The sequence below is a fragment of the Babylonia areolata genome, chromosome 19, assembly GCF_041734735.1.
Source record: "Babylonia areolata isolate BAREFJ2019XMU chromosome 19, ASM4173473v1, whole genome shotgun sequence".
Classification (NCBI taxonomy): Eukaryota; Metazoa; Mollusca; class Gastropoda; order Neogastropoda; family Buccinidae; genus Babylonia; species Babylonia areolata.
The window spans coordinates 28,251,749-28,264,248 of record NC_134894.1 but is presented as its reverse complement, the minus strand read 5'-3'; the positions used below and the strand labels follow the sequence as shown (position 1 = coordinate 28,264,248).

General features: G+C 41.6%; 1 protein-coding gene across 4 annotated transcripts in view; it reads right to left on the bottom strand.

The window, feature by feature from the left end:
* LOC143293586 (cGMP-specific 3',5'-cyclic phosphodiesterase-like) overlaps positions 1-12,500 on the bottom strand; it is a 91,474-nt gene that overhangs the window by 31,160 nt on the left and 47,814 nt on the right. Inside the window, exons 5-6 of one of the 4 annotated variants that reach the window (XM_076604645.1) lie at positions 10,098-10,175; positions 7,858-7,920 (exon numbers count right to left, since the gene is read on the bottom strand). The exons of 1 other annotated variant lie outside the window; for it this stretch is intronic. In XM_076604645.1, coding sequence (XP_076460760.1) covers positions 7,858-7,920; positions 10,098-10,175 — 141 coding nt within the window. The remainder of the gene's footprint in view (positions 1-7,857; positions 7,921-10,097; positions 10,176-12,500) is intronic. 2 more of the 4 variants (XM_076604647.1, XM_076604648.1) reach the window with 2 other exon arrangements.

Below are 12,500 nucleotides of genomic sequence, written 5' to 3'. Positions count from 1 at the left end.
AGAATAAACTGTTCTCTAACCTGTTGGTATCTGGGACAAGTGAGCATTGAGTGGGTTTCTGACTGACAGACACCCTCACAGAATGGACAATCCAAACATGTCTCCTTAGCCTCATGAAAACGGTATAAATGGTATTTTAATGGTGAAACACCAAGCCTTATTCTTGCTAAATATTTTCTAACTGGGCGTTTCTGTACAGCCATTAAATTGTGAGACATTGTGTGGTTTTCTTCCAAGAAAAAAATAAAATGAATAACGTTCTTTTGTCTTTACGTCACTGTTCCAGCCTTGTACATAGCAGTCAATCAAACATCGCCAAAAAGGCTTTCTCATCACCAACTCCTTGCTAGTCGCACACAAAGCCAAATCCTCAACGATACAAAATGAAGCATACATTGGAGACCCAGTTATTCATATTGCTACAGTGAAGATAACATAGCATTTTGTAGGATTTTCATGGAATGCAATCGTTAGACATTCTCGTTGGATTCAGCCTGTATTATTGTGCCGAACACTAATGCGTTCGGTGTCTGGACACTCACGTTCAGTAATCTTTTAATTGCAAATAAATGTACGTGTTTGATGATAGAATAATCAGTTGTGAGACTCCATACCTCAGAACCAGTTAATATGGGCTGTATCTGACAATCGAAAAGAACCCAGAGACCAAAGTAGTCGTAAGATACCCTTTTTTCCCCTATCTGCCATATCCTTAAGTGTGCAGGATTAGGATAAACTTGTTGAAATAAAAAAAAACAACAACCACACCTAAATATCTATACTGGTTTACAATTTCCATTTGCAGAAAGATGACCACCCTTTCTAAAGACATCCACTTGGGTTTTTTCTAACTATCAGTCCGATCTTACTGGCAGTGTCACTTGAGATGTTCAGTTGATGCTGCAAACAACAACAGTATATAACACCAAAATAACAGCTTCCTTTTTGAATGATTTCATTTGCCAGCTCATTGATAAAAAACGAAAATAAAATAGGACTAAAAAATTATCCTTATTTCAATCCTTTAGGGCACACAAACACGCCAGTTAGTTCACCATCTCCGCGAACTCTTGCTTTAATGATGTTGTACATACTTTAAATTGCTTGATACATTTTACCATTGAAACCATTTTTTTTCTTAGGACTGACCACAGATGGCACTTATCAAACTAATCTTACGCTTTTTTTTTAAATCTATAAAAGCGAAGTACAACTTTCTCTGACGAACGAATTGCTTCTGAATAAAGATAAAAGAGTGAAAATATGAGCTCTGCGACTAAATCCAGCTCGGGCTTAATTTAACAGCTTGTTTTCTTCAATCCAAATAATTGAACGTTTATTTAGAATATTATTATATAGTTTTCCACATACATTTAACAAGGACATTCCTCTATAGTTATCTTGTGAGTGAAAAACAGAGACAGATAGACAGACAGACAGAGAATGGTGGAGGGGCAGATACTATTATCAAACAACACATGTTCTATCGCTCTCAATAAGACACAATGCATACAAGAGCGGTAGTGGCTAGAAGTTGTCTCGCTGACTGTACTTTCTGTCTCCAAAACAAGAACAACAACAAACCTCTACTTGTTTGCAGGTGGACACAAGCGTGTTCGCAGTGTCTAGACACACCTCATCACTGCTCTTTCAGATGAAAAAAAAAAGAAATCAATAATGTGTCTGGACATACGTTTTCAATTACTGCCTCGTCTGGTGTGGGCGGAGGATTGATGGAAAAGTCTCTTTTTTTCCTATGGTTGTCATCCCGCATTTATACCTATAAGCTGCCGGATCGCGAAGTAAAAAAGAAATGTTACTAAAGAAGAAGAAGAAGGAGGAGGAGCAAAAGGGGGTGAGCATGTTGATGCTGTTGATTATTAATAGACTGCTCAGACAGACTGGTGATTTCAGACTAAACAAATCGAAATGCTAGAATTTTCAATTTGTTTCTGTAACAAAAACAAAAAAGATATTGAATTTATGATACAAAAATATAGATATACATACATATGCATTATATATATATATATATATATATATATATATATATATATATATATATATATATATATATAAGAGAGAGAGAGAGAGAGAAACACAATGGGGTTGGATGGATAGAGCCGGATCCGAGGACAGTGTAAATTTAATTTCAGTTACAGTTTCAAGGAAGCGTCAAAGTGTGCGTTCTGATATACGCCACACCACATCTGCTCTTAACCCCACCGCGCTTGTCAGGCCCTGGAGAGTTTACCGTCGGCATGTACAAAACATTCGCCTGAAATGCTTTAAGACAAGTAAACAATAATAAATAGATTGGTGAATACATTAAAATATAACAAAAAATGAAATGTACAAAGAAGGAAAATGACTGAAATAAAGTAATAAAAATGACATATCCATGACAATAAATGGCTTGTTGGGGCTTTGTGATCAATAACTGGCCAGAGTTTGTTGGGTTTTTGTTGTTGTTGTTGTTGTTGTTTTTAAAGAAAGAGAGCATTTGAACGAGAAAATGATTTTCACTGGACAAGGCATTGTCCATTCCTGACAGAAGTCGCCAGTGCACTGACCGCAGGCAGTCAGGAAGGCAGCATGGCACTCAACACAAAGTAGGACCTGGCTGTGGAGCACTCTGATCGGATACAGACGCACACAATGACGTCTAACTGTTCACTGAAGTCTTGTTGGTGTTTCAGTTTCAAGATATACCGACAAACATGCGGACTGAACCATATACGCTGCACAACATCTGCTTCGTAAAAATAAATAAATAAATAAACAAGAAGCCTGACCTTCGCACAAACCCAACGCGCTGGTCTAGCCTTGAGGTAGAACTTCTTCTTCTTCTGCGTTCACTCGTATGCAAACGAGTGGGCTTCTACGTGTATGACCGTTTTTACCCCCCGCCATGTAGGCAGCCATACTCCGTTTTCGGGGGTGTGCATGCTGGGTATGTTCTTGTTTCCATAACCCACCGAACGCTGACATGGATTACAGGATCTTTAACGTGCGTATTTGATCTTCTGCTTGCATATACACACGAAGGGGGTTCAGGCACTAGCAGGTCTGCACATATGTTGACCTGGGAGATCGTAAAAATCTCCACCCTTTACCCACCAGGCGCCGTCACCGTGATTCGAACCCGGGACCCTCAGATTGACAGTCCAACGTTTTAACCACTCGGCTATTGCGCCCGTCGAGGTTGAACTAAAAACAGAGACAAAATCACTTTAAACGTTGAAACAATATAAAACATTTATAAATGAAACCACAGTAGAGAGAGAGATTTTATGCGGAGCCGTTCTTTTTAGATTCTCTGGTCGTTTTTTGGTCGCGGAGAGTTTCAGTTTCAGTTTCAGTTCCAAGTAGGTGTCAGAGCGTGCGGACTGATCCATATACGCAACGCTGTATCTGCCTTAGAAATGAAACATGAATAACAACAACAACAACAAAAAATAATAATAATAATAAAGAGGAGGAGGAGACCCAACGCGGCAGTCAGGCCTTGCCAATTTCTCCTGGGCTAGTATAAAACGGTCAGCACGTCATCGGTCACAATGCATCCCAGACTGTTCTGACCGCAGGGTCTGCCGCGTCTGCCGGTCATAATCAGCGGCCACTTAGTCATAGTCTCGGACAATGAGAGACACTATCGTCAAATGAGTTCAGCTTCGTGCACTGTACAGAGTCGTTAAGAGCTACTCTTTAGAGCGGTCAAATTTATTTCGGGAGTTCCACCAGACATGTATGAACAGAAGGGCGGAGGCGGGAGAGGGGGGTGGAGAGAAAGGAGAATAAAGGGGCAGGGGTGTGGGTGAGGTGTGGGAGTAGGGGAAGATCTGGTCTGTTACCTGAGGTCAGAAAAGTGAAGTAGACCAATACATGACTCACCTTGGGAATATGAATGACAAGTGGTCATAACAAGACTCACGGATGATGAAACTGCATTAATATGAGTGAATTCTTCCCATGGAAACCGGACCAAAGCAATGGATTGTTAAGATACGTGTGTACCTTGTTTGCTGTATGTATGAACATATGTAAAATACCTTGGAGAAATTGAGACCTCTTTTGTTTTGAGAGAGAGAGAGAGAGAGAGAGAGAGAGAGAGAGAGAGAGAGAGAGAGAGAGAGTTGAAAGAGAGAGAGATCTGACGCCCAGGTCTGTATATCTTATATTCATTTTTTTCTGTATATACACCACTTGTATCATGCAGCTGGAATTATATGTCTGCTAATTTGACTTTTCCCATCCTTTGATGTGAATTCCTCCACCCTCGCCTCTTCAATCCCACCACAGATTCTTTTCATCAAATGACATCTCACACATAAAAAAAACAACAACCAGGAACGGGCACAACACAGCTTTTTAAAATGCTATCAATTGTCAGCCATATGTGTCCTCAAATACGAGCCACGCACCAATACTCACCTGCTTGGAAGATTTAATCATTAAGTTATTTGCAAAATCATGACAACCACAAACGATTCCTGACGAAACAAAAATCCATACGACTAATTAGCTGGATAAAAGCCACTGAAAGCGGAACAAGCTAGGCGGGAAAGCGACGATTTCTAAACAGCAGCATGTTACTTAAAGCAAGCGTTTCAGCCATCACCATTCCTTGAGCTCCAGCACATTAAAAAAAAAAAATCACATTTTAGGCGTTGTCATAGGGTCGTGGCATGGCTTTCACTGTGCAGCACGCAGGATACGAAGCACAGAGACACCAAACAGGTTATCAACAGTAATCACTATTCAGAACCCCATTCAGATACTGGTAGATACACTCATCAAGATTAGTTGTTTTTTTTATTTACAACACGCCCGCCCCCCACCCCCAACACACACACACACACACACACACACACACACACACACACACACACGCACGCACGCACGCACACACACACACACACACACACGCACACACACACGTGTAATCGAATATTATATCATTAGTAGTGTGGATAATATTGTTTAAAAAAGACAAAGCTAAAACAGATTCGCAAAACATTGTTCAGAAAACTGTTCTTTGTATTGTTCAAGCAGTGTGCACTGAGGTTTTAGTTGTGGACGCACGCAAGAATGCGCGCGCGAGTGAGTGAGTAAGTGAATGAGAGAGAGAGAGAGAGAGAGAGAGAGAGAGAGAGAGAGAGAGAGAGAGAGAGAGAGAAAACTAAGTAAAACAAAGCCAATGATGTCGTATAACGAAAACAAAACAGTTTAACTTTAATTCATGTATTCATTTATTCATTTACCTTTTTATTTGAATGTTACTGCTTCCTTCTTCCAAGAATTAAAAAAAAGCATATTAGTATGAGCAGTGCTAATATCTCGTAGAGTTGCCACCAAACACAGTGGAAGCATTTTATACAGTGTCTGTACTTCTAATACAGGTGTTATAAACATGCACTTTTAGGCACCACGGTGTCATGAACAAATAAAACGCATACACAATCAAATATGACATGAACATACAGGACTACAACACTGCAGCGCTACATTAAACAGTGGACTTTTGGTGACAGGTCAGACTGAATGCATACATACCCACCACATATTCGATGGATTATTAAATATTGCGTTCTGCGAGAGAAGAGAACACACAAGCGATTCCAACCTTGGCTCCCATATTGGTAGGAAGCGGGATAAAAAAAAAAAAAAGAAGAAGAAAGAATACATGGTGCAGTGCGAGTTCTTTTTTAACAGCAGCGAGAAAGAAATATATTGCAGTGCAAAAATAATATGGTGCAATAGCTGGTGAGTCAAAACGGACAGGAGGCGAAGGAAGAGGAGAAGAGGAGAAACAGGAAGATAAGGAATAAGAGGAGTAGGGGGAGGAGGGGAAGGAAGAGGAGAAGCAGAAGCAGAGGCAAGAGCAGGAGGAAGAGGAGGAGGAAAACGGCAAAGTAGTCGAACCAGCACACTATACCGAACACCAAGTGAAATGACGTGTTCAGAAAAAAAGAGCAAAACAATACTGCTGCACTGAATGGCCAGTTTACCATGTGCTGTTTTCCGAGAGCAGGAGCGGCAAGTTAAGACCCGTGAACAACAGGCGGGGGAAAAAAAAGATCGTTCTGGTAGCCACCTCAACATGTACAGCATTCCAAAGCTTACCAGGATGTTTTCAAGCCAGCTGTCATCTCCAGCAGTCAGCACAAAGCGATGTTTTGAACATCAATGCTGCTTATGTAGCTTTTAAAACTTATTTGCGTTGAGAGCAAACTTATTTCCAACACCAACTCAAGTGACTGCCGAATTTCACTGATAGCTATGCACACAGCCACGCAGCTACGATATAAAAGAGAGTTAAGTGCTGTAAGCAGATGAACAAAACGAAACCATACTGTTGGGGGGGGGGGGGGGGGGGGGGGACAAAAACGACATACTGTTGAGCTGTGGTTAGGGTTAGGTTTTATGACAAATATTGTAAGCTATGTCTTCATCCACATCACAAGCTTTCTTTTTTTCTCTCTCTTTTATTTTTTAATTTTTTTTTTAGTTGTTGTTGTTACTTTTTGTGTGTGTGGTTTTCGGCCCTGAACGTTCCGGTTACAAATTAGCATACTTCCTACTTCGGGCGCAATGTGGATGTATTACATGCATTTACCCTTCGTTTTGTTAACACCGTTCTTCTGGTTTACAAATGCGACTTTTTTTCATTCCTACAGACATGTGACATTTCCGCAGTGACATACATTAATGCATAACAAATCCTTCAGCATTATTTTTTTCCGTGGAAAAGTTCGTCGGGGTAGAATGAATGGCATATGATGATTGCCGCGCAAACAAGAAAGGAAAAAAAGACAGAAAAAAAGCTCAACGCTGTTACCTATTGTGGGTTATGCAGTTAATATAAAGATAGTAGGAGGTCACTGTTATATCACAAAAGATCGTGCATCGATTAACACTCCCAAGAGACAGGTTCCTGCGAAGCACCCAGCGATGACAGCATGGGCTCTTGGACTAGCGGAAATGGTGGGAGATTTGCGCAGAAGAAGAGGAGGGAATAAGACCGAAGCTAGCTGATCTGAAAACTGGGCCTTCACTTTGATAAACCGGGCTGACAGCTGAACGAAAGGCACGCAACAAAAGAATGGGCAGATACGGGGAGCAGGAGTGAAGACGCTGGGTCCAAAGCATGCACAGTTTTTGGAGCAGCAGAGGACAGAAAGAACGATGAAGACTTTTAAGGGTCTGGCCACAGTGAGGCAGTCGCCATAAAGGGCGGCAAATGACTTATTCTTAATTGACAGGTTCGTGATTGTGAAGAGTTTGGGGAGAACATATTTATTACCCGGAGGTACTTTTTTTCCCAGCGAGCTGAGCAACATTAAAAGAGAGACATATGTAAAAGTAGAAAATTGAAGAACAGAGAGAGAGAGAGAGAGAGAGAGAGAGAGACAGAGACAGACAGACAGGCAGGAATGAGACAGAGACAGACAGAGAGCTAGAAACAGAGAGATAAGAGAGAGACACAGAAAGACAAAAAGATGCGGGAGGGTAAGAGCTTTTGAATCAAGGCGAAGGTTCAGCGCGGAAGGAAGGCACGCGACGAGAGAGAGAGAGACAGAGAGAGAGAGAGAGAGAGAGAGAGAGAGGCAAAAAAAGAAAAAAAAGGCAGGTGCGCGGGCTACATCGAGCGAGGAAGTCTGGGGTCGAAAAGGAGAACTGGGCTAAACAACAAAATCAACAACGATAACACCACCATCGCCACCACCAGAACGCAAACCGGGAGGATCTGATTTGCCCGAGAACAAAAGCAAGGAAGAGGACAAGCGGCAGGACTTTGAAGAAAAAAGGGTGGATGGGTGGGTGGGTGGGTGGGTTGCCATGCTGCTGGCTTACCCTCGGCCCCCACAGCTTGTTGCAGCTGCACAGGGCCACATAACGGAAGTGATGCACGAAGCGCTGCAACACCACACACAGCACAGCATCCATCAATGGCTTTCTGCTGCTTCCACCACCGCTCACCTCTGACCAGGTGACCACATTGTAATTATTTTACACCACTTTGATCAAGGCAGCAACGTCTGATCAATTTTGTCTTCTGAACCATGTCTTTTGCGTGTGATTTGTGCGCTTGTAAGTGACCACTGTTGTTGGTTGTTTTTTGTTTTGTTTTTTTGTTTGTTTTTGTTTTTGCTTTTTTGTTTTTTGCTTTGTTTTTGTTTTGTTTTGTTTTCAGTACAAAACACACAAGTACGAAGTTAAAGAAAGGCTCATTAAAGCATTGCATTGAGATCGACATTCATCTTTACATATTTCACTCAAACATCATTTAATGAAAGGAAAGGTATATATATATATATATATATATATATATATATATATATATATATATATATATATATATATATACAGATACTGAAGAATCTCAGCCTCAATAGTCAAAATTTTCTGTGAACAAGACTTAATTAACAAGGAAAATAAAACGTATATTTAGAACAATAAAAACCAAATAATCCTGACAGAGAACGGTGCAATCTGGAGCGTTACCGTGTACGGAGTGTCAGCTTAGGTTATTCACATTGCAGACATCAAAGACACGAATAACGTGATGGACACGGGCAGTGACACGGAAAAAATACAAAAACATCTGCAGTGATCAAGCATTTGGATGGCAGGGAAACACACACACACACACACACACACACACACACACACACACACACAAATGGCGTTAAAATGGCAATCCCTCAACAGACTGAGCAAAGTGCAATGCTCACAGCATCGGGCCGGCCAAAGAGGTACGGGTGCTCGCACAGCATGAAATCACACCATTAACGCATCGCCCACCCCACCATGCCACCCCCATCCGTGGATCAACATGACAAGGCACTTCAGATCCCTCATTTGCTAATGGACAGGAATGATACTGACAGTGTGCACGCATGATGGCGCCTCGGACGTCACCAAGCTCTCCGATCGATGGATCGATGAACGATCAGACAGCGGAACACACAAGTACGCCGCCACAATGAATATGTTTCTTACCTTACCTGTCACCTCAGTTACACAGTGCAGCAATCGAAACCCCACTGACGATCAGCGTGAGAGATAACACAGAAAACACACACAATGGACACAAACTGCTATCGTATTACCAGATAAAAGCACACGGGTGACTGACGGCATGAACAATAATATCATTACCGAATAAGTAGCGAGTGAGGTTCGGGAAAGCAACTGCCTTTAACGGAGATGGAAAACCAGTGCAGTCAATCCGCGCAATATTGGAAGTAGAAGGTGAGCGGAGAATGGAACTTGCAAGTTCGATGCATTGATTAAAAAAAAAAAAAAAGAAAGAAAGCTTGCGAAAGATGACAAAAAACAAACTATTAAATAAATCAGGAAGAAATAAAAGAAAAGCAACTGACAGTTGGGTAAGAGCAAAGGTGAACTACAGAACAGTGAAGAAAGCACTAAAGAAAAGAAAAAGGGATGGGAAGGGAAGAAGGGGCTGGGGAGGGGGTTTGAAGAACAAACTAGAAAAAACCCAATAAAAACAACAAAAAACAAATACAGTGGAACTATCTTGCCAAACGGAGAAAATGAGACTATTCATTTCAAAGATTGTGGGGAAAGACAACGTCAAAGGATGTTAAAAACAAACACACACAAAAAGAACTGAAAAGGCAAGACACAAAACATTGACAGCATAAAAACCAGGAGTCAAGAACGGAAGGGTACAACACAAATAACAATGAACGTACATAAAAAGGGGAATCGAAAGGAACGCCACGCTGGATGAGGACAGAGAAAGGCAGAGAGGGAACTACTGGGAAATGAACGGACTAAAGAGGGTACCACGCAACGATAAATAACGGCTGAGGTTCAACACCACCACTACCACGACCACCGCCCACAACATATAAAAGATGAAGAACAGAAAGAAAAAAAAAGAGAAGTCTATAAATCCACACAATCGAACGTGCATGTACACAGGTGAAAAGCTGGGGTTAGTTAGCCAGAAGCTGCTCGCGTAAATATCACTGGAGGAGAAAAAAAAAGATGATACACGGGGTGAAAAGTTAGTCGGTTATGGACAGCCACACTCAGGTCAGGTCATGGGTAACCCAAATTACCTGCATGGACAGAACCAGGGTGTTGCGTGAATAAGTGCCCAGACGGGACAAGAAAGCGTGCGTAAACCGCGAGGTGTCCTGCACACGTTCACACAAGACACATCCGTACGCTTTCAATGACCAGTCAATCACATTTCTCATAGATGGCCACTGTGTGTGACCAAAAACACACACCACCACCACCACCAAAAACAACAAAACTAAACCTAACCAACAAACAAACTTGAACGCATTCGAACACGCATACATACGTCATTCAAAAGTGTAGTACGTATGCTTAGAAGTAACTGACACGGACATGTGTGGTGGTTATGCAAAGGGGAAGGTGTGGAGAGGTTTTATCATATAGCACTTGAGCCTTATCGGGTGACTGCTTTTCCTCGTAGAACGTCAGTGGTAAACACCGTTTAGTGCTTACATAAAGAGCAAGGACGCTGGCGAAGAACACAAAAACATACCTGAGCATGCGCGCTTGAACGCGCATACAGGCACGAGCATGATCTTATAAACTACCACCACTACCACACGCAAGTTTGAAATCTTATTACTATTATTACTTCTTTTTTTTTTTAAATACAAAGTACCCATTTAATCCTTCATGGATTATTGCCTCTCGTTATTGACGTCACGTCATAACTAAGAAACACTTTTCCAGCTACTAATTTTAAAATTATATATCTATATAATATCCCCTTCCCCAACCCTCCTCCCACCCCCAGTTCATAATACTTCTCTTTCCCTTCATCGAATGTTCACTCAAATTTCATTTAAGAGCATTCAAGCCATGCAAGAGAGACCCTAATTATAAGCGGTTGCTTTTCGTTTATTGGCAGTGTTTGTCTTCAGATACAGACTGAATGGGGTTTGTAATCAATTCTGAAGAACTACCAATTTACAAAAGGAAACAACGACCATTTGCCAATGCCATTCGTGTTAACCTTTCCTTTTTGGAGGGGACGGCGTGTAGAGGGGTGAGGTACTTATGGCTTGCACATCACTTCACTGGAAATAAACACTTTCTAGTTTCGTTACCTTTGTGTGCAAATCTGTCGTTTATTGCATGGCGTTTACGAGTGTGTGTTGTAGGTAAGTTCTGAGTTTTTGTGATATGACCAGCTATTTCGTTTTTGGATATGTGAGGAGTTTTTGAGCTGTGACCAGCTTTTTCGTTTCTTTGGGCTCGGAGAAAAATAAGAATCCCGTTGAAAATTGTTGAAAATTAAGCGCAACTGTCGCTTTTATCGTCTTCATTTTTTTTCGATACTATTAAAAAGGAGAGAGACAGAGAGAGAGAGAGAAAAAAAAAGAATTTTCGAATATTTTCATGCCCATTTTGTTTCGTCGTCTGAGATGTTCACTGGTTTCCCACACGATTTTTATATTGTTGAGAAGATAACTAAAAATCTTTTCCCCTGATACCATATTCGATTATTTGAAGAGAGTCAACATCATTTCGACTTGACAATTATGTTGATCAAACAAGCTGAGTTTTAATCAATCTTAAACCGACCTGCATGAACATCTTAAGCGTTAACGCTCATATTGGACAACAATAAAGATGAACCAGAATCTAACACCGAATAACATGGGCATGTCAAGCTCTTGGAATCAATCCTTTTACACACTCTGCATTTTTTGACGGGTGAAATCTCTGTGTAGCGTGTGTACGTGTACATACTCCATGATTTAGAGAGAGCATACAAGCGCCTGACACGCAAGTCTGCGTTTAACACAAAATACAAAAATATATATATACAGCCTACCACACGCAAAACAGTTGTGTACAATTATATGGCAGACATTAATTAAATAGACAGAAAGATAAATAAATAAATAATAAATGAATAAACAAACAAACAAACAAATAAAAAAAATAAATAGACGATAGACGGTTCCTCGTAGACTTTTCGTATTAAAGAAGGCTCAATATCTCGAGACCTTAGGAGTGAAATTCGAACTACCCTTCCACGAGAAAGAAAGCCGAATGTTGCCGCAGTGTATTTTAGTATTCCCTCCCTACCCCCTCCACTACTAGCCTTATTTGTGAAGACATCATTGTTAACCTATAAATAGAATAACGACTCGGTGCCAGGTGGACCGAACATAAACAACAGCAGGGGGAGGCACACGCTGTGACACGATCCTCACTACCCAGCACTTAATGACCCGTGACAGTGCGGGACTCTGCCAAGTGCACACTTTAGCCAACACCGGAGTACCCGTGTGACGTCCCAAATCGCAACACCCCCTCCCCTCCCCCGCGACCCCTCACCCCGCCCCCCCCCCCCCCCCCCCCAACCCCCGACTCCCCGCCGCCTTCCCGCCTTCTACAGGTCCCATGGGGGACCAATCAGTATCCTAAATCATCCCCCCGTGGGACTGACTAGTTAGTGCCCTAAACTG